Source organism: Coloeus monedula (assembly GCF_965178545.1).
Source record: "Coloeus monedula genome assembly, chromosome: W".
NCBI classification, from domain to species: domain Eukaryota; kingdom Metazoa; phylum Chordata; class Aves; order Passeriformes; family Corvidae; genus Coloeus; species Coloeus monedula.
The window spans coordinates 7,227,809-7,250,291 of NC_138821.1; the positions used below are offsets into that span (position 1 = coordinate 7,227,809).

Genomic DNA, 22,483 nt, shown 5'->3' on the forward strand with positions numbered 1-22,483 from the left:
TTTGGAACAGAATTCAAGACTTTGGGAGCTTTAGGTCTTGAACTGGGTGGGAACCAGACTTATCAAGTTGACTGAAGTGCTGATGCTGAGGTGTCCTGATGATGGACTAACAATGTGGAGAATTCTGTCCTGTTCACAGGGTTTCACGCTCCTAAAGCAAATTATTTCAAATTTTCTGCCCTTCCCCAGTCATTGTTATCCTATAGTTAGGGTTTTCAAACTCTTCCAAGATACCACGAGTGGAAAAGAACATTTTTGGTTATTTGTGCCCAGTAGGAGTAATTTTGTTCATAATCCTTCCTGCTCTTTACCTTACAGTATTTGTGTGTCTCCTGTCCTGCAGTGTGATATCTTGAGCAGTTAGCCAGGTAGCTTTCTTCCTGACAAAAAGACCCAAAGGATCACTAAGTATTAGAGGCATTTGAGGCTAACCTGTCCTTGTTTTTTTTATAACACCAGCTGAATTTCATTCTCATTACAAGACACTGCCAATAAAGAACTGATAAAACTCATATCAAGTAGCAGCTCACCTGTGCAGCTGGAGTAGTAAGTGATATAGTGAAAAAACCCTGAAGTAAGGTACTTTCTGTTCTAACATTTTAATGATTTATTATCCAAATAAGGTTAAAATAATTGCCTCTAGATTTTTATCATATGAGAATTATTCTTGCTCTCAGATTTATTAGATGTTGGTTCCTCAACTTGAAATCTGTTATTTATTGGTAAATCCAGGTAAGGATCTCAGGACACCTGAGGGAATACAGTGATTTGAAAAGGATTGTCTGACAGTTTAACTCAGCTTTCATCTAACTTGGCTTCACAAAATTCATTTGAAAAGAGCCTCTGTCAAAGCAATGATCTAGCAAGGGGGATTTAATGGATTCTTGACCCTTGAAATATGATTGTAACATGCACACTGCAAAGTGCTGAACTAGAGCTAACATAGCAGGAGACTAGGAATTGTAGCAGTCAGCAAATTATAACAACTGATGTTCCTCCTGGAGCATGCTACTTGAAGGTTAAAAAGGCCCAAGAGAAATGGTGCATCTTAGCTGCATGAAGTCATGAAGGGTTGGGAATCTGATCGTTAGAGCTTGAGGTAAAGGTTATCCAATCCATCTGTACCAAATACAAGTTCTAGTTCAGATTTTGAAAAAGGAAAAATAGGCTTAAATACTATCTTAAGCTATTATATTGCTAAGCTACGTTAACCTGTCCCTTTGCTCAGATGGCTATTAAACTGTTTTTTTCATACATCTGATATGGTTAGGACTAGGTAACAAGCTTCAGCTTATAGTTAGAAAACAGCTTTGGGCATTAGTTGCTTATAATGCACACACATTTTGAGTATTTCACAATATACAACCCTAAATAGTGACATAAAACTTCTTATGGTACTAGTTCTCTGATTTCTGCTCTCCCTTACCATGGTGCAGTTTTTGGTGCTTACTCTTGGAACATGCTGGTCTTAACAGTGATATTTGGAAAGAAAACATTCCTCAGCTGTATCAGCAAGCAGAAATAAAACTTGTCCTTCACTGTTAGCCTGCTGCCTGTGTAACCTAGGGCTTCTCTTCAGCTGCTGAATTTTGTAAATCCGCTTACTACAGATGACTGTGGTTGAAGTGTCTGGAGTGAGGAATGTCATTCTTCAACTTTGAGAGCACCTGCGCATCTCTACACCTAATGGTTTCAAGCATGCTCATTAATTTTTTTTAACACAGTCAATATGGACTTTCCCATCACTTGGAGCTAGATGAGGCTGGCATAAGTAAATATAGAAAAAATCCAGCAAGAGGTGAAGGAATGCAGCTGTGATCTGTATGGCAGAAAGTATTGCTTTTCTTATGTCCCATAAAGCTGAGGAAGTGGTGGTAGGGCTTAGGGGTTGAGGCTCTTTGATAAATTTTAGTTGTCTTTCTCCCTATCTCGCCTGGCCTCACTCTGTCTTTTGAGGTGCACAGGCCAGAATTCAGCGCAATATTCAAGATGTTGGTACATCTGTATCTTGTGCTCATATGTGATGCCCCATCTTACTATCGCTTTGTTTTCTGAGGATACCCATTTTTGTTGGCTTTTTTTGGCTGCTTTAGTGCATTGAGCTGGTTGCAGAAACTGTTCAGATGTAACATTACTTTCAGTACAGTCTAAGTCTGATAGTTTTGTTGATACATGGAGAGAAAAGGCAGTTAACAGTTCTGATTCCTTGAGCCTCTACTGGCTTCTCTGCTGATAAAGGGGTGTAGAAGGACTGTCCTGGTTCCAGCCAGGACAGAGTTAATTTTTTGCAGTAGCCATGAGGGCTTGCAGCCTGGACCTGTGTGGGCATGGCTAGGAGGTTATTTTATACCACTTCACATCATTGTCAGGGGCGGGGGTAGGGCACTCTCTGGCTTCTGAGAAGGGTGGGGCTTCTGGTGGAGAAAACTCTGGTGTAGCAGGAGGGGGAAACTCGCCTGCCATTTGTTCATTGTTGCCCAGGATCTAGGGTGAGCATTTTTGTAAGTCAATCACCCTCTCTTTTGTACACTTTTGTTATTTATATCACTGGTGTTACTGTTAGTTTTCTAATCTCATTGCCCATCGAGGGGGAGGGGAACCAACTGCAGGTCATGGTCTTTAGTGGGAGTACTAAATTGGGGGATACCATTCCTACACCAGGACAGGCACTCACTGAAGACAACAGCACTGTAAACACTTAAAACAAAGTGATATGGCAGCTGATAAGCACATTGTTCCCCAGAATGGGGTGGGGGATGTAAGAAAGCAAAGGTGGGCTTTAAATACCCACTCTTCATGCAAACAACTTGCATGAAACAACATGCCAGAAGAACCTCACCTAAGGGAGAAACAGATCCATAACAATACTGGAGAGGGTCAGTCTGTATCCAGTTTGGTGCAATTTGTATGCAATGCTGGGGATGTTTGCAGTCACACATGGTGGAACATTTTTATGGTTTCTGTCCTGTCAGATCCCCTGTTCTGTGATCCCTTCCTGTTACTATACCTTGTTCACCTTGTTTACCCACAGCGGCAGGGTTTGAGTTGGAAGAGACTGGCCAGCTCTTAAGGATATCAGCAGTGATGGACCTGATCTAATGTGCTGGTCAGAAATGAAAAGTGCGCAGTGTCTCACCTCTAATAGATAGTAGGTAGAGTGTGGTAGAGTGAGTGCTAAATCCAGATGTGAATTCCTGTCCTTGGCCTTCTCTAGATTTTGCTTGCTTTACAGTAATGATGCTGAAGCTGACATGCTGGCTTTGCAGCCTGATTGTTGAGGATTTAAAGGCTTTTAAATGAATTCTTGAGTTGAAGTAAAAGATGGTTTCTTTTCTGCCCATCATTCCAGTCTGACCAGACAACTTTTTCCAGAGCTGCTGTTCAATTTCCTACTGAATTATATTATTAGGAAAGTAAACTGTATATGACTCTCCTGATAGCTGTGCTGAACAGTCTGGCCAGATGCAAGTGTTTAGTTTCAAAACCTTCCTATAAACTCTTCATCCAAATGGCCAAACATTTCCTGGAATTGTAACACAGATAAATGATGTTTGTAGATATGCTCAGCATGCACTGCTCTGAATGTGCCTCTAAATCAATTCAAGTACAGTTGGGGCTGTAGTCTCCTTTAATCATGTTCTGAAAAGCAGTTGTTATATACTGCTGTATTTCAAGACTTATTTCCTTGTCTCTTGTTCTTCCCTTCCATTTAAATTAAAAGCTGATCCCAGCAGGACCACCTCAGACAAAGGAAGCTGTTGTGATGGTAGCTACAGCCAGGTGGCCAGGTGTGTAGAGCTGCCTGATGGGGTTTGCTGTTGAGTTTTGTGCTGGTTGTGACACTGTGTGAGGAACAAAGGGCTGACTCTCTGAAGTACAAAGAGTTGTAGGAAATGCAAAAGGGTCTGGGTGAGGGAGCTGGTGTTTGTCCCTGGTAAATGCCAGCAGAGCAGGGCAGCTGGCTAGTTCTGGGCTGCTGCTAGAAATCCAGGAAGGCTGGCTGTCTGCCAGGGGTTATGTGACTGGCTCATGCTGTCTTTGCCGAGTACCAGCAGCTCAGTCTTGCTGGGCCCTTGGCGGCTTGCCTGGATGTTGAGTACAGCAAGGGGAAGACAGTGCAGATATTTTTCAAGTACTGCTACAGCAGTCGGCACACAGGCTGAGGAGAGGGGAGACCTGGCCACAGCTCCAACCTCCTAATACGCTGTGGGGCAGGGAAGGCAGTGCAGCCTCATCTGATGGCCTTGGGTTGTATCAGTCAGGGTAAGCAAAGAGCCTGGCTTTCTGCTGTGAGGCTGAATGTCATGAAGAACAGGTTCACCAAGTGTGAGAAATGAGACAACTCTTAAAAAGATTAATTTATTGAAAACAAAAAAAATCGAAAAATTACAGAAATCAGAAAAATATAAAAATTTGGGATCCTATGGCTCGGTAGATGGTATGCCCCAGGAGCGCAGGGATTTGAGATCTTCTGGCTGATACAGCACTAGACCTCAGGTAGAGAAAAAACTTGCAGTGCTGGGTTGACTTAAAAAAATTACTAAAAGCCCCTTAAAAGGGGTAAGGCTTTTAATGCCCAGCACCGATGTCTCCCACAGCTAGTCTGCAGAGAGCAAGAGGGGAAGAGAGAAGAGAAGAAAAAAAAAAAAGCCCGCCTCTCGGCTTCGTCCTTTTTATAGTTTTTGCTCCGCCCCCAGTCCGCCCACAGCCCGCCCCTTCGGTCCAAGGCGATTGGTGCTTTCCCTTTGATGGATCATCTCTGTCCACCAATGGCTCATCGTTGTCAAGGGGGGTGGTATCAGTTAGAGATAAGGGAAAACAATACCTTCATTAAAATTCAGGTATTCAGGTTGCCATGGAACTTGCCTGCAGAGTAATGGCTCTGCAGCTAGAAATAGCTGCTGGCTATTAAGACTGGGTGGGGGGGTTTTGGCCTTGGAATCAAAATGCAAGTGAAACACCTACAAAAAGTATTAAAATACATCCAACACACCTCAGAACACTTGTAAAAGTATACAGTAAACACAGGAAAGGTAACTCTTATGGTGTACCAGTGGTTTGTAGCTTGAAAAGGGGCAAGTTTGTGAGTTTTAACTGGGAAAATTTTAACTGGGAAGGGTGCAACTCTATTAATAAATTTTAAACAAATAGGAACACTGATAATGGAATTGGATTTTTGTACCTGGGCTGATGGGTTAATTGTAACATTCAATTTAAAAATAATTAACTCAAAATTAATTATTTAAATCACTTAATATGCAAAGACCAAGCACAAATAGGGATTTCATGTATGACACCAAGCAGGTTTCCAACCCTGCACTATCTATGGGTGGTACGGATAAGCTGAATTCTGGTCTGATGCAAGCTTTACCTACTGCCCTGTCACAAGCATGTGAACAGACATGATAGCCTGTCATCAGATTAGGTCTTTGATGTTTGTATTGTGTCATCTTTCCTATGCTGATGACCAGGGTCTGAAGTTCATAAGTATCTGCTCTTACTTCAACTATTGTCCTTAGTGTATTGGGTTTGCATGCCCAGATTTTGATAGTGGGGGGATACAGGGGTGGTTTCTGTGAGAAGCTGCCAGAAGCTTCCCCCATGTCCAGCAGAGCCAACACCAGCTGGCTCCAGGATGGACCCACTGCTGGCCAAGGCTGGGCCAATCAGGAATGATAGTAATGCCTCTGTGATAACATATTTAAGAAGAAAGAAAAAAAAGTGACTGTGCAGTTGTAATTGCAGTCAGAGTGGGGTGAGAACATCAGAGGAACAGCTCTGCAGACAACAAGGTCAGTGGAGAAGGAGGGGCAGGAGGTGCTCCAGGGGCCAGAGCTGAGAATCCCCTGCAGCCCATGCTGAAGACCATGGTGAAGCAGCTGTCCCCCTGCAGCCCATGGAGATCCATGGGGATGCAGAGATCCACCTGCAGCCCCTGGAGGACCCCACACTGGAGTGGAGGGATGCCTGAGAGGGGGCTGTGAACCTGTGGGAGGCCCATGCTGGAGCAGGCTACTGGTAGGGACCTGCAGACCCGTGGAGAGATGAGCCCACACTGGAGCAGGTTTCCTGGTAGGAGTTGTGATCCCATGGGGGACCCACATTGGAGCAAGCAGTGCCTGAATGACTACACCCCATGGAAAGGGACCCACACTGGAGCTGGAGAACTGTCTGTGGGATGGTCGCATGTTGGAGAAATTTGTGGAGGACTGTCTCCCATGGGAGGGACCCCACATTGGAGCAGGGGTAGGACTCCTGTCCCTGAGCAGTGGCAGAAACGATGGGTGATGAACTGACCATAACTCCCATTCCCGTCTCCCTGCGCTGCTGGGGGGAGGAGGTAGAGCTGGAAAGGAGGGTGGGATGGAGGGAAGGTGTTTTTTAAAGTCTTATTTTACTTTTCATTATCCTTCTCTGATTTTGTTAGTAATAAATTCAATTAATATCCCCAATTCAAGTCCATTTCACCCCGATGGTATTTGGTGAGTGATCTCTCCCTGCCTTTATCTCAACCCATGAACCCTTTGTTATATTTTCTCTCCCCTGTACAGTTGCAGAGGAGAGTGAGAGAGCGGCTTTGGTGGATGCCTGGCATCCAGCCAACATCAACCCACTACATTTGGATATCCTTAATTATTCATAAGTTTTGACTTTAAACATGTTTCTAATGCATCATCTAAAGAAGTTGTCAGCATCCAGAATCCATTAATGTGTTAGCTCTGACTCTGCTGTTTTGATTACCTGTTTCAGGACTATCTTACTGAGTGTAATCTCTTTGCTTAATGAGCCCAACACATTCTCTCCTGCCAATGTGGATGCATCAGTCATGTTCAGGAAATGGAGGGACAGTAAAGGAAAAGACAAGGAGTATGCTGAAATCATAAGGTAAGTTTTGCTGTGTGTGATGCCGTGCTACTGGCCTCCTGCTTTGAATCCTATGAAACAGGCTGATTTCAGAATTTGCTGAAACCAGCTTCTTGCTGTGGTTGCTCCTTTCAAAATGAATTTTACAGCTTTATTCCAAGTTCATTTTTCTGGACAGAAATGGTGCAAACTTCTGTCTTTGTATTGTTCTTTTTCAGACTAATCTGGCATGATGCTCTGCAAAACCTATTGGCTGCTAGTAAATTCCAGTCTAAGTCCCTGCGTGCCTTTGAGGACTGCTTGCATTGCTTGGGATGTGATTCAAACTGCCTTCATGCTACCAATTCTGTGCTTAATGCACTCATGAATCATAATCTTGTCCCTCCAATTTGAAGGAATATCAGTAGGATTTGGCAAGTGTTGCACAGCTGGGTTTGATTAGCTGGAAGTGCTGTTTAGTCTTGACTGCCCTTTGCTGATAAATTCATGGTTCATCAGGTGCTGTAGGGAGATGGTGTAAACTTGAGCCAAGATTGCTGTGGAGTGGCAAATGGGCAGCCCATACTGCAGTGGGACTGCTGTCACGCTTGCCTGGGGCAAGATCACGTATGCCTTGACCACTAGCTGAATATACCCCCGGTTGGAGCTATGCAGGGCAGTCAGTCACTGACTTGGGTTGTGCAAAGAGCCTTGCTGGGAGGTTATTTTAGTCCCCTTCAGCTCCATTGGCTTCAGTTGGCTGTACTCCATAAACAGAGTATGGCAGACTGAGCATGTGGGTGGGAGTAAAGGAACAGGCTGCCATCTGCTCCTCTCCCTGCTGGGAGGCAGCAACAGTTCACAGCCCAAGTACTGCTGAGAGGCACCAGCCAGAGCCCATCCTGGGGCAATGGGAAACACTTGTTTCCTGCTATCCTCAGTCAGTGCTGGGGTTACAGCTGCATCTCAGGGTGCAGCCACATGCTCTTACCCTCCAGTTGGAAGTTCAGAGCTGACAAATGCTTGTGGGAATTGCAGTTTTGAGCATGTTGGGGTAGAGTCATCAGTGGTAGAGGGCGGCTGCGGATAGCGTTTCTGGATGGCATTTCCTAAGTCATCTTAGGAAATCCGTGACTATCCCTTCTGTAACAAATATAATGGAATTTGCTCTGAGTTCTGGCAGGTCTCTAATGCAGAGTCCTGTAGAATAATTGATTTCATATGTTGCTGAGAGTGTGTGTGCTGCAAACACCCTTGGAGTGCTCCCAAGCCTGGGGCTGCAGGAACTAAATCTGTTTCTAGTGATGCTTGTGGTGCTTCAGCCAAACATCAACTCTCCTGACTCTGAGCTGCCAGGAGGGCTGGGCAGAGGCTGGTTGGGAGGTGGGGAGTTGAGCCACACTGCTGCCAGCACATGGACCTGCTCATGTTGCTGTGTCCTCCTCCACACAGGAAACAGGTTTTGGCTACCAAAGCTGAGGCAGAAAAGGATGGCGTGAAGGTCCCCACTACGCTGGCAGAGTACTGCATCAAAACTAAAGTGCCTTCCAATGACAACAGTTCAGATTTGCTTTATGACGACTTGTATGATGATGACATTGATGATGAAGACGAGGAGGAAGAGGATGCCGACTGTTACGATGATGATGATTCTGGCAATGAGGAGTCGTGACCTGCTCCCTCTATGCCCCTGTACTGCCCTGTCAACTCAGGCCAGAAGGGAGCAGTGGTAACCTAGCAGCAGTCCAGCAAAAAAGTAGTGGTGGGAGGGGGGGATCAAAAAAACTTTGTCTCCTGCTGTCTCCTGTTGTATGGATCTGTTTGCTCCTTTTTAATGGACCTCTTAGAGACCCTCCACAGAATGTCTGAATTCTTGCATTCTTAACCCTTTCATCACTATATTATGACTTCTTTTTAAAAAAGAAATTCCTTTTCACTTCTCTACAAAATGCTCTCAGCAAAACAGGTTTGCTTGTGTTTAGATTCTTGAATTAAATACAGTCTTTCATTGAGATATTTAATGTATTTAAAGCTGGAACAAACCCATTGGAAGATGGATTTTCAGGAGCTCTAGTGCTGCATTTACTGGGAAGAAAAAATCCACACAAAGCAAATTGCCAGGGTTTAGCTGCTCCATTTACAATAATAGCATGTGTACATTTGTTTAGCCTTGTGGTGGTGGCTTTTCCTTTATAAGGTGTGGGGTGGAAAGTGTAAAGCTACTGTGTGTTGAGCTTGATGGGATGTTACTGAAAGGTACAGGAATCTTTAGCCTGCTCAAATTAGGAAATAACTGGCCCCTGGATCCCCAGAGGGCACAATCAGCTTTGTCTCTGAAAAAGGCTTGTGATATGAACCCTAAAATAAACACTTAACACTTCACATCTATACAACTGAGCCCTGGGTTGCAGTATTTTTTTCAGACTAGGTTTGGGTTGAAAAAGTTCTGTTTAGCCATTCTGCTGGGATCTGCTGCCAGCTGCCCCTCTACTGAGGGAGGAAAACAGAAGTGTATCCCACTGCCCAGTGGATCAGCATTCATCCTGAACTTCTTTTTGGCAGTGGGAGAGTCTCCTTCACCAGCGCTTGCTAGTAGCCCTTGCTTCCTGCAGCCCAAGTCCAGTGATGGCCTAAGCCTTCTTTCTGTTGCTTATGCAGGTAACCTGTTAGTAAATGAAGCTCTGCTGTAGCTCTGTGGGGTTGGCAAAAGACAAAACTCCCTGGGGCAGCTAGGGTGTTCCTGTGCCTGCAATGACTTCTGGGACATAGGGCAGAGAGATGGATGGGTGTTGGGCTCTTTCTTGCCTGGCTGGCTGGGGCACAGGTGGATGTGTGCAGCCCCACAAGAGAAGGGTACACAGTGCTTTCAGGCTGGAAAAGAAAACCAGCAATCAGGGTTTGACAGCCTATTTAGGAGTATGCTTCAGCTGGTGACCTGATCTCCGCCTCCTGCATGTTTTTGGGAGCTCTTAGCAGAGCTTAGGGCCCTCAGCACCCTCACCCCATTGCAGGGTGCTCATTCAGGTGTAGTGCAGTGCCCTGAATTCACCTTTCACATGGATTGGCAGCCAGCCCTGGGAGCAGATCGGAGGTGCTGGCCCTGCTTGGGTGAGACCCTCTGCTCTCACAAGTAAAGAGGCAGTCACCCTGATAAGAACTGCAGGGTCAGGCATTTGGTATAGCTTAGTGGTTTTAATGATACATCATCAGCTGCAGTCCCTCAAGGGGTACTTTGGTGGGAATAAACTTTGTTCTGTGATCAGCTTGGTGGGAAGCAAGGAGCAGGATGAGAGTGAGCAAGCTTAAAGTATTGCCTGGAGGGAGAGGAGGGGAAGGCAACCCTTGGGGAGGGGAGGAAGGCCTGTGGGACTCTGTTTGAAGTGATCAAAGCAGATCTGTTTTCAAAATGTTGCTTGGCTGGGGTTTGCTGCAGCAAGGACAGCCCCTGTCCCTCTGCCCCAGGTTGTGCTAGTGTGCCCTCAGCAGAGTGAAGGCAGCCTAAGTGGTAATACATAATAATAAATGTGTTCTGTGGTCTGCCATCCTGCTTGCTTTTTACCTGGGGAGGCAGCTGGAATCCTCCTGAAATGTCCCACAAGGTCTCCTTCAGGTCATCCTTCCATCAAGGACTAACTCAGCCCCTGGTGCTTTTTGGAGCCAGCAGTGGGGCTCCTGTGCATCTAGTTACGAAGTGGGGCCCCCTTCAGCTCCCAGCTTCACACCAGCCCTGGGAGGGTGGTGACAGTGTTGGCAAATGGCCCTCTGGCACTCCTGGATGCAAGACTGGTCTCAAGGCCACACTGGGCCAGGAATGTCAGTCTCCAGCTTTGGGGGGCTGTTGGGGGCATGAAGGAGCAGAGTATGGCAACACTGGCTGTGCTGACTTGGTTTGAAATGATACTGCATCTTTCAGGATTTCCCTTGTATTTTTGACCATCTTCACTGTATGCTCTCCAGTGAATTGTATTTTCAAGCTTGGTGTTGTAAGATGCATTATTTCATGTTAACCTTTTTTAAAGACAAAAAGCAACCTATTTTGAGAGCTCTGACCATAACCAGACTAATTTCTCTTCCCCACTGTCCTGTGCAGTGTCATTGCTTGTTGACTTGCTGGTTTCATTTTTTTGAGATACAAACTGAAATGAGGGTATTGTATTGGATTCTTTTTGTTTGTTTTTTTACCTATTTAAGAAATTGTAGAAAAATGTTTACCTGATCTTTGTATTCTGTTTTTTTCTTAACCTTTTTCTCATCTCAGCCAATATTAGTGTTTACATTTGCAACTACCTGCCCTTTCAAATGCAGTTTTCAACCATTCTGAAACCAGCAGGGTACACTAGATTTCTTAGTAGTTTTCTTAGCTGAAATCCCAGATGGTTTCCTTTTTTTCTTCAGTATAATTTACCAGAAACAATTAACTGATGCATTTTTGTGTTGTCTTCCCCTTCAGTAGTTGTTTTGTCTTTTCTGCACATCTATTAATAAAAATGTGAAATGAAAATATCCCAGTACTGTTACTTCCCTGTTAATTGAGTTGGTTTATTTGCATGGGTTACCTAAAGCTTTGAATAACAGCTGTTCACAAATTCAGTGGTGCTCCAGTATCAATACCTATACATATACATAAATTTCTAGAAGGTTACTGAAAAACTAAAGCTGCTGTTTGACAGCTGCCTACACCTTAAAGAACAAACTGATTTGGAGAAGCATTTTGGCAAAAGGCCATGGGCTTTGCTGTTATATTTATTTATTCATCTTAAGTCAGTGTAGCGGGTTGAGTTCGAAACCGGGCAGAAACACCAATTAAATGTAGTGGTTTTGGTTCAAAATATTCATTACTTACTTGTTTTCCTTCTGTGAGATAAGAATTAGGAGAAAAGCAAAGCAGGCACAAACCTTAAACAGTTGCAGTACAATGAAAGAGTTTTATTACTAATAGAATTAAAAGTAAAGAGACAATAACAAAACAAAACTAAAGCAAATCCCCCCGCCCCCCCCCCCCCCCCCAGCACTTCTCTCCTTTTACCTAGCTCACACAAGGGATAACAGAACATGGGATGTTAGTCAGTGTTCCAGTTCTTGAAAAGTCTCTCTCTTATGCTTAAGGGAAAAAAGGGTTTTTCCTTCAGTTGCACGTGGTTCCCAAACTGCCACCAACAGCAGATCCGCCCGGAAACAAACAATCTGCTGTGTGTAGAACATCTCTCCCATGAAAAAATCTCACAGTTCCTTCACACTACAAAACATGGGCCATCACATGGGGTTATTAATCTTTTTAAGGATAAGTTCTTTTGGCCTGCACACAAAAGCTTTTTCTTCGCCACAAGTCTCTAGCAGCCTCTTACTACTATATAGCCTGGCATAGGCATTCTTCACAATCTTCACAGGCACACGAAGATACTCCATCCCCCCATGTTCTTCAAATGGATTAAAGAGACAAACAGTTTGTGGTATTACAGTTTCTTACCACGGCATGCAAGAAGGTTTCTTTTAAGCTACGCGCCAGAATCGCGGCACCGCCCTCTTTTCTCCCGTCGCCATGTTCAGCTCCGTCCCACGTGACTCACTTCTCTTTCTCTCTGACTCTGAAGCCGCCATGTTGAAGGGTGTTCTTGTTCAGGCTTTACGGTGGGGAAAGCCTCGCTCCCTTTGTGCTGCTGGCTGTGTAGTGTCTTCTTCAGTTCAGCACGAAGTGTGCTGGCTGCAGACAGGAGGCTCTGCCGGCTCCCGTTGACTCTGCCGGCTCCGCATGGAGAGGAGAGGGACCCGCCGGTCCCCAGAAGCCGCGCTGGATGGGTTTAGCTGTGAGCAGTCCGTGGCTGGTTTTAGCTGCCTGCGGCTCTGGGACAGTCCCCCCCAGCCACCCAGGGTCCGTGCCGCAGCATTGGGAAAGGGGGAAAGGGGCAGTGGCCCCGGCCCAACGAGGCCGGGAGGCTCGGAGCCCCCCCCACCTTCCAGCAGGCGAGCTCCGACAAAAAAGGGGAGGTCCCGCCTTTCTGTGCGGTTTAAATATGTAAATTGTGAGAAGCGTAATTGGTCTTAAAGACTGTCCATCAACTCAGGGTCAACCCAATACAGTCAGCAAAGAGGAGACCAGGGAGAAGACTGTCCATGGTATCATATGACTGCAGCAGGATGCAAGGACTTGGGGTAAAGGTGCTGCTGATGGCCAATTTTCTGGGGCAAGGTGCTTTGACCTCATGCAGAAGACTGGAATTGAGGTAATCACTGCCAAGCACCCCTTCAGGGTGCTTGCCCTGCCTGGCCCATGCTGTTCGCTCCAGGGTCAAGAGTGGAGAAATATTCGTTTTTTCAGCGCTGAAATTAGCAGGATACATGTACAGGTGTTGTATTTGCTACACTTGACATTGTTTGCAGCATGGCAACAGCCAAGTCAAATGTGTTTGGGGCCTGAATGTTTCTGCTTCACAGGGATGCTGGAGGAATGGTTATGGCATTACGGAGCTGACTTCCTAGAGGAGTCTCCATGTTGGAGAATGAGACAGACGATGGTGCTGTCTGGGCCTTCTGACTGGGATCAGAACTGCTTGTAGCTCCTGCCTGGTTTCTATAGCACCAGCTTGCCTTGAGCTGACAGTAGCTTCTTGATCTAGCAGAAGGTATTGTACCAAAACCAGGACAAACACTCCATGCTGTGTTGGGGTGACCCAGCCCACTGCAGGGCTGGGGCAGTGAGATGCCAATCAATCCCAGCCCCTCCCCTGGATCGAATTCCCCGAAGAGTCAGACTCAGGGGGCGGCTCAGAAGCCTAAGATGCACCCCCCTGGGCGGTGCCCGGGTACAAGCCACCTCCCCCGGTTCGGGAAAATTCTCGGTTACTCGGTCGTTCATTGGTTCTGTTATAACTCCCGCCTCTCGGTTTACCCCAGTGGTTCTTGTTACATTGTATCCTTCCCCTGGTTCGTAACTCATTGGTTGTTTTCCCCTTTCACCGGGGTTTTCAAATTCCCTATAAAAACTGTGGACGAGCCTCAAGGGAGGATCCCATTACAATCTCATCGCATACCATCACATCGGATTCCAGCCTTCCGAGCTTGTTCGGGTTGCGAAACTTCTAACAATAAACCTGTTAGAAGGCAGACCTGAACAGCCTCTCTCTTCCTTTGTCTCCGAGCTAACGTGAGCCGACATCATCTGCTCCTGCCGTGTTCCCTCTCCAAAGAAGCCAGCTAGCTAGCCCAACAAGCAGCTCTTTTCCTGATCCCGAAGTCGCTTCTGTGACGGGCAGAAGTAACGCAGCTGGACTCCCTCTGACCTGGGGCACGCCAGAGTTGGTGCTTCGAGCACCAAACCCTGTGTTAATGCTGCCCTGCACTGGACAAACCTGGCTGCCTCTTGTGCAGAGTGGTTGGGGTTTTTCTTTTGGGGGGGGTTGTTGTTGGGATTTTTTTTCTCCATTTCCTTGATGGCCAAGTGCAGCAGAGCAACCTTGGTTCTACCATCATTGTGGAACAGAGGCTTAGAGAGGAAATTGGTGCAGAAGAGCCCTGGTGGAGCTAACAATAATGAAAGGGGAAAACATCCTGTTTAGGCTTGCCAGGGGAGGGAAGGGAGGCAGTAAGTCTCCAGCCTGCAGAAACAGATTGCTGTAACCCCAATGCAGGACTGAGCACTTTGCCTTATTGAACCTCACCACAGACCTTCCTCCTGATGGAGGCCATGGACTTCATGGGCAAAGCAAGGAAGGACAGTGCTGCTGTGCTCCCTCCTTACCACTCCCAGCTGCTCCATAGGGCCTTAGAGAACACAACATCAGAGGACAGCAAATGCAGAAACATGATGCTTGTGGTAGAAGTCAGGGTGCTGCCCAGAATCCCAGCCCAATGGAGCTGCCTATGAGCTCTCAGTACCAAGGTGTGCTCCCCTGCAGACCCATGTCCTGCTCTTACCCTCCCAGCAGGAGGGGGTAGAAAGGGATAGGCTGTAAAAGCAAAACTGCTTGAGGCCTTGGAAAATGCAGACAAACACTAGTGATATGCTCAAATATTTATTAGGTGGAGGGAGGGGTAAGAAGAAATAAAACTCCTAAAACATTCACCGCACTGGTGCAGGACAAGAAGGGCTAGGAGTTGCCTCCAGGCTCTTGTTTTAGAAAAAAGTGGGGAGGGAGAGGTGAAGCTTCCATCAAGTAGCTGTCTTTTCTGGGCAGGGTGGCTTGAGGCAAAAGAGGTACAAAACACAGATTATACTTTTATTTAAGAAACCACTACATAGGTTTTGCCTCTAATGATGGAAAGGAAGTTGCAGGACCCACTTAACCATCCAAAGTCTCTTGCTAGAGAAACAAAAAAACCCCAACCCAATACCAAAACACACAATCACCCCTCCCTCCAAAAAAAAAACCCCAAACAAACAAAAAAACACAAACAAAACAAAGGCCTTTATTATTAAAAAAAGTGAAAAATAAAAAGGTGAGACTGCAGCTCAGGGCCACAGTGAACAAACTGCCCACAAGAGTTCATCTTCCACAGCAGGAAGGAATGAGGAGATGAAAGAAAGAGGAAGATCCACAAAACTTTTTTTTTCCCTTCTCCCAGCCCCTTTTTAATCTCTTTAAAGTAACAGCTATATTGGGGGCTGAGGGCAGAAATCAAACCAACAGGACACATCTTGATTCTTTTTTATTTTTTTTTTGGGGGGGGGGGGGGAGGCAGGTCTCCTTATTTGCCTAAATTTAGAACTGCATTAAATAAATGGGCTCCAGCTTAAAAAAAAAAAAATGGCACAGTTTGTCTTTTGACAGAGTTATAAAGCTTAAAAAAAACAAGGAAGGATGCTCTGGTGCAGATGAGAAATTCATAATAAGTTTCCCTACGAAGAAAATAAAACAGGCTGCAAGATGCAGAAAACCACATTTAGCCTCTATTACATTTACAAATACATACATAAATATATTACATACAACAGCAACTTCAAGAGGAAGCAGGCAAGTCACACCGAGAATGGCTGCCTGGCTGCAGTTCTCCCCACACAGACGTTCGGCTGAGCAGTAATTTCTCCTAATAATTCTAGGAATGGGGGTCAGCTTTTATCTTTTTCTCTTTCTTTTTGTTTGCCTCCTCTCCTTTCATTCTCTCCCCCCTCCCCAGTTTTGGATTTAGTTTGTCCAGTATTGAGAAGTGCCATAGGTTTTGGTAGCCTGAGACTTTTGCTGCATGGTGCTGGGTTGATTGCGTTGGCCAGATCCACCCTAGAAATCAGAAAGAAAGGAAACATGAGGACCAACACTCCCAGGAAGACAAGCCTGTCCGTACATCAGCAGAAGAGCTCCCACCAACACAGCGACGCTCCACCCTGGATGGATCTGTTTCTGCTCTGCAACATCTCTGCATCCTGCAATCCAGGACAGTCACAGAGAAACCAAGCAGAAGAGCAGGGACACACCATGGCACCACCTTCCACTCAGGTTCAAGGACAAGGAAGAAAAGGAGCAGGACTGGGGACAACAAAGGAACTCTCCCAAGGTGAACAGAAGCAGTGCACCAGCCAAAGACGACACACATTCAGAAAGAGAAGTAATTTCGTATTTCTGGATTCTAAGGCAGAACACTTTTTCGGGGAACATTTATAGTAAGGAAACACATGGGCTGGTAAAACCAAATCAGAAATTTGAACCAACATGCAACCTACAAGGGGATGATTTTCCCCCCAGAATTACAGTACAAGTGTTCACTCACGTCTTGCTCTCCTGCCACAGCCAGGGGACATCAATGCTTGCCTCAGCTTCACACCTCACAGCCCATCTCTCCATGCCCCATATCAGGATGGCCTCTTCACAGAATCACAGCCTAGCTGAGGCTGGCAGGGACCTCTCAAGGTTTCTTGCCAAATCCTTCTGCTCAAGCAGGGTCATCTAGAGCTAGTTGTTCAGGACTATGTCCAGACAGCTCCAGGGATGGAAACTCCACAACCTCCCTAGGCAACCTGTGCCAGTGCTTGGTCGCTATCCCAGTAAAAAAGTGTTTCCTGATGTTCAGAGGGAACCTCCTGTGTTTCAGCCTGTGCCCATTGCCTCTGGTCCTGTCACTGGGAACCACTGAAAAGAGCCTGGCTCCATCTTCTTTGCACCTTCCCTTCAGGCACTTTATATATATTGATGAGATCTCCCCTGAGCCTTCTCCTCTCCAGGATGAACAGTCCCAGCTCTCTCAGCCTTTACTGATAAAAGATGATCCAGTCCTTTCATCATCCTTGTGGCCCTTTGTTGGACTCTCCAATACATCCATGTTTGTCTTGTACTGGGGAGCCCAGAACTGGACATGGGACTCACCAGTGCTGAGCAAAGGGGAAGGATCACCTCCCTTAACCTGCTGGCAGCATTCCTGCTAATGCAGCCCAGAATGCCTTTGCAGCAAGGGCATAGTACTGGCTCATGGTTAACTTGGTGTTCACCAGGATGCCCAGGGCCTATTCTGCCAAGCTGCTTTGGCCCCCAGCATATATTGGTGCATGGGGTTGTTTCTCCCCAGGAGCAGGACTTGGCATTTCCCCTTGCTGAACTTCATGAGATTCCCTCCCCAAGCTGGCCAACAGCATTGAGTCTGTCAGTCTACAATTGCTGTCAAGGCCCCTTCCCAATGAGCAAAGAAAAAACCAGAAGGAAGCAAAAACCCCCAAGACCTTGCTAGGAATCTGCCCTCAGACACACTGAAGATGCAGAAGGGGCTGACTCACCTGCCCATCTTGCTGAAGGTGGTGATGCAGCATCTGGGAATGAGACTGCTGATGCGCAGGGAGGATATGGAGAAATGGGGCTGGAGCATAACCTGGGGCAGCACCAGGGTTCAGGGGCCCAGTCGATCCAAGAGCAGAGGGTAGGCTAAAAGAAGGTGGTGTGCCAGCATGGAACCCCTGCTTGTCAAATGTCTGCACAGGAGGCGAGGGGGACAGCATCAGAGACTGGTGTGAGCAGCCCCATGGTGACCAAACAAGAACAAGAGTGGCCCAAACACACATCACCTGAAACTTTCATCAACCTCACAGAGCAAGCCAAGTTACACCTGCAAGCACTTCAGCAGATGAATTTCAGCTCCTTTTCTCATTCATTCTTCTGAGCTAATGACTCCAACATTTTATTTTTATTTCCGCAGCTACTATGCTCCTTTTTTCCCTGACCTCTTTTTATTCAGTTGGACATGGTATGGCAGCAGCTGCCTGAAATCAGTCCTTCACATATTATGGGGGCTCAGGCTGGAATTACAAAAGCAGAAGAACCACTTGCAATAAGATTTTTCTCCCCCTGACCAAAGCTCAACCCAGCCTCTTGACTCACTTGCTTTGGGGGATATTTTGACCAAAAACATTAGTGCCATCACACTTCATTTGCACCCAGGACACAGCACATGTGAGGCAGCATGGGCAGTGTAGAGTGCCCACACCTATGCCAGCAGCTGCCATCAGGAGCTGACATGGCAGAAACAGCAGGACAGAGGGTGACACTCCTCTCCAACAGCAAACAGCCAGCATAAGAAATGCCACAGCCTGTTGACCCTGAGAACCAACTGGCTTGAGAATGACCCTAACCTCCTCCACAAGGGGAGCCATCGGTCTGGCCTCAAGACCACAGGAGAGGAGAGTCCAGCATTGCTCACCTGAGTCTTGTTATAGACTGAGCCACTGATATCAGGCACACCCGTGTTACTTGAGGTCACGGAAACACCTGGAAAACAAAAAACCAGCCACCAATGGGAAAGTCAACCATCACCTAGCATGAGCCCCATGCTTTGCTCCTAGAACCTCTGGCAGCCTCAGTGGATGCACCTTTGTCTGCAACTACTGCACCCCACACCCTGATGCTGCTGCTGGCCCACTTGGTGGGGTTCTCCATGCTGTCCGACCCACAGCACTGCATATGGGAACAGAAAAAATGGTTTGGTTCCTCACTCGCACTGCAAAGCAGGAAAACAGTCCACTGGGATAAATCACCCACATTCACAACCCAGTGGTTACCACTTGGATTCGAATGCACTTCACCAGGCAGCAGTTGGCTGCACCAAACACTCATTTAAGCTCACAAAAAGACAGCTTTCCCCTAGGATAAGGGGTGCATTTGGCTCTACTGTAGCATTCAACAGCTTTCCAGTAGTGCACTGGGCAATGAGATTCAGCATCTGCTACACATTTGAACCCTTGTCCTTTTACATCCTTGTCTTGGGGTGACTTTATGATGTGTATCCCCTATCGCCGCTCTATGCCCAGACATGATTCCTGTGCCTTTCTGTGTCTTTAAAACTGGGTGCGAGAGAAAGAAAAAAAAGCCAGACGAACTTTTCAAAGCAGTTTTGTGCTCCAAGGTCACTACTCCTCTGCGTGCTTCTAGGGCGGCAAGAGCAGAGGAAGCACCCTTCCTTTTTTTTTTTCTGAGTTTTTTGGCTCTTTCTCAGGAGAGAAACAGAGAGTTAAAATTCTTTGCTGTTTAGTCAGCTCACTAGCTCAGGCAAGAACTTTCCTTGGACTGTTCTGCTCCAGTCCAGATCACCAGCACCGGGAGGCCCATGCCACAGCCTGGAGGGGCCACACTCCAGCTCCGGAGAGAGAACAGCCACACCTACAGAAGGACTTTGAATTTTACCAGGTTCTCTCCACAGTGAGAGGTTTTATTATTTAGCATTATTCTTTTCCATTGTGCATTGTGTCCGTTAAATAAATAGTTTTTTTTCTTTCACTTTCCTCCGAGGAAAATTTTTTTTCCCGACCCTGGTGGGGGAGGGGTGGCTGTAACCTGCCTTCTGTCAGAGGATGTTCAAATTCGGACATTTGTCCGAATTTGTCTCAAAGCAGCCCAATCCTGCAGAAGGGTGAGGTCTGCAATGCTCCTCTGCCCAGAGAAAATTAATATCACTGATTCAGGCTGCCTTCCATCTAGACAGTCTGGTGCCATATCAGGCTCAGGAACACTCACCAGCAAGTTGATTTTCAAACCAGCCACTTATTCAGTTTTATAAAGACTGTCTCTAATCATTTCACTTGGATCAGAATAAAATTAGCTGTTCCTTTGGCCAGTGAATCAGACGACTGGGCTCAGAGGGTGTGTACTGCTCTATGGTTGTTCCCTTCCTAGGACATTGCTCCTTTTTGGATTGCTCCTCTACAGATGAGAGCATGATTAGCTCTTGGCTGAAGACAGCATTTCAAATGCACAGCAAATGCTTGGTACTTGCTTAAGTCCAAGGATGAACTAGTTAGTGCTAAGCAGCTAAGTATACACTTCTCAGGTCTAACCAGCATGTGCAGAATAAAGCTTTCACATGAGCTGTATAAATTCTTCAGCCTTTACAGTCACAAAGGAAACATTTTCAGGCACAAAAGAAGGTGATGAGTTACAGGGTGTACAGACAGAAGCCAAACAGCCCAGAGATGTGTGAAGTGCCCTGTTCAACCCTAACACACGGCTATCTCAAGTGCCTACCAAGAAATCCAATTTAGTCTTTATTTGGCAGAGGACAATTTCAGCAACAGCATCCAACTGCTTAGGCTTCAAAAACACAGCACTGTTGCAGGATCACTATATTCTTCAGCAAAGAAAACTTTGGCAGAGGAAACAGCTTACCATTTCTCCTATGTATAATTGTGGACAAAGCTGCACATCAGCCACACAAATCCTTATGCAAAGTTCAGCTGTGAGGTTTAGAAGGAACGTTTGGGCCATTAAAAAAGCATTTTGTATACGTGAGATGGACAGCTTGGATCGTGACCCTGTTTAGAGCTGGCTGCTGTGTTGACTGCACAGCACTGGGAGTTGGCCCTACTAAATCCCACTCAAGAGCAATCTCATGTTTCATGTTACCTTTCCCAGGTCCAGTGCCAGCAGATTTGTTTTGTGCTTGAGATGACCCACTGTAGCCTCCTTTGCTGTAATCTCCAGCTGCTGTTCCCTGTGTTAAGTCATCATAGCCTGCCAGTGTGTACAAGACAAGGTGTTACAGTGAGCAAGCAGCTCTGCAGATACACATGTGAAAAGCGCAGTGGTAAGCATACCTGCTCCATAGCCATGCTGCCCATAGCCACTCGCTTGCTGAAAAGGAGTTGGTGTGGTGTTCAGGTTGACTCCATGCTGTTTAGCAGATGCTGGAGGTACCTGGACAAAAGAAGGAAACAAAAGACTGTTAACCAGAGAATGGCACACAAAACACAAGCTCCCTCTGCCATCTAGTGGAGAAGGCACCTTCACCTTGTGGGAAATTCAATCTGGAGTTGGGAGCACTGGGCTGACATGGGACATGGCACTCACACTTGCAGAAGTAAATTGCTGTAGTAGCTTTATGCAAACTCCAAGTTTTCTGCCAGAGCTACCCCCCTGATTGCAGCACAACCCTCTCTCAAAACAGGCTGCATATTTCTTTAGAATCATACAGGTTAGAAAAGACCTCCAAGATCAAGTCCAACCTTCAACTGAACACCACCTTGTCAACTGAACCATGACATTAAGTGTCACGGTCACTAATTTCTTGAATGCATCCAGGGATGGTGACTCCACCACCTCCCTAGGCAGTCCATTCCAATGCTTATCAACCCTTTCTGTGAAGAAATTCTTCCTTATGTCCAACCTGAACCTCCTCTGGCACAGCTTGAGGCTATTTCCTCTTGTCCTGACCCTTGCTCCCTGGGAGCAGAGCCTGACCCCCACCTGGCTGCACTCTACTGTCAGGGAGTTATAGAGAGCAAGAAGGTCCCCCCTGAGCCTCCTTTTCTCCAGGCTAAACACCCACAGCTCCCTCAACAGCTCCTCATAGGACTTATTCTCTAGACCCTTCTCCAGCTCCATTGCCCTTCTCTGGACACACTTCAGCACCTCAATGTCTTTCTTGTAGTGAGGAGCCAAAAATTCAACACAGGATTCGATGTGTGGTCTCACCAGTGCCCAGTACAGGGGAATGATCACTGCCCTGGTCCTGCTGGCCACACTATTGCTGATACAGGCCAGGATGCCATTAGCCTTCTTGACCACCTGGGCACTATGGCAGGGCATACACCCCCTCTCCCCACCACAGGTGACTGGTGCAGATAGAAGAGATGACCCAGGTGGGCAAGGCCCAGCAGGTATCCTCTCCTGGCACCAAAAGGTCTGCCAGCCTAACCAAGAATCAACACCTTGGTATGGAAAGCAGACGTGGGAAGAGATAAAAGAAAAAAACATAGGTGACCAAAAGGCCTGCTTTACACTATAAAAGTACTACAAATTATCACAGAGGCAGAAGCCTTCTACACACATGCCCTGAAAGAGTGCAAGACTTCTTCCCAGAGTCTGAACCCAGATTCCATGGTTACTTTCCTGGGAATTGAGGGAAAGGATTTCGATGTGTGTTCCATCAGGAATTGGATGGTAAGAAACATTGGATCATAAGTTATATTATTTCTTCACTAGCTGCAAAATTGATGGCACCTTTAACCCCGCGTGTAATACTAGTTGTCTCTTTTTGTCTTATTCCTGTGTAGTAATAGTCTGTCTTAAGTCTTATGTCTGTTAGTTTCGTGTCTATTAAATAAATAATTCATTCTATAATAGACTGAATCAGCCATTATTAAAGAACTTGCAAATGAGAGTGGGTCTTGGGGTGCTGGCTGCCTCAGTAAAGCTACTGCCTGCTGCCAGAGGCCTGGGCAAAAGACAGGGACTTA

General features: G+C 46.4%; 2 protein-coding genes across 8 annotated transcripts in view; one reads left to right on the forward strand and one right to left on the reverse strand.

Moving 5' to 3' along the window:
- The window catches only part of LOC309584636 (ubiquitin-conjugating enzyme E2 R2), a 213,350-nt gene extending 202,042 nt beyond the window's left edge, over positions 1–11,308 (forward strand). The window contains exons 4-5 of the mRNA XM_082300778.1: positions 6,751–6,885; positions 8,296–11,308. Of these exons, the coding sequence (XP_082156904.1) occupies positions 6,751–6,885; positions 8,296–8,515 (355 nt within the window). The 3' untranslated portion in view covers positions 8,516–11,308. The remainder of the gene's footprint in view (positions 1–6,750; positions 6,886–8,295) is intronic.
- A 4,161-nt stretch (positions 11,309–15,469) lies between these two features.
- LOC309584635 (ubiquitin-associated protein 2-like) overlaps positions 15,470–22,483 on the reverse strand; it is a 206,048-nt gene continuing 199,034 nt past the window's right edge. For 6 of the 7 annotated variants that reach the window (XM_082300776.1, XM_082300774.1, XM_082300773.1 and 3 more), the window contains 5 exons: positions 20,843–20,942; positions 20,652–20,759; positions 18,457–18,524; positions 17,540–17,731; positions 15,470–16,055 (listed from right to left, as the gene is read on the reverse strand). In XM_082300776.1, the coding sequence (XP_082156902.1) occupies positions 15,963–16,055; positions 17,540–17,731; positions 18,457–18,524; positions 20,652–20,759; positions 20,843–20,942 (561 nt within the window). In that variant the 3' untranslated portion in view covers positions 15,470–15,962. The remainder of the gene's footprint in view (positions 16,056–17,539; positions 17,732–18,456; positions 18,525–20,651; positions 20,760–20,842; positions 20,943–22,483) is intronic. The other variant, XM_082300775.1, reaches the window with a different exon arrangement.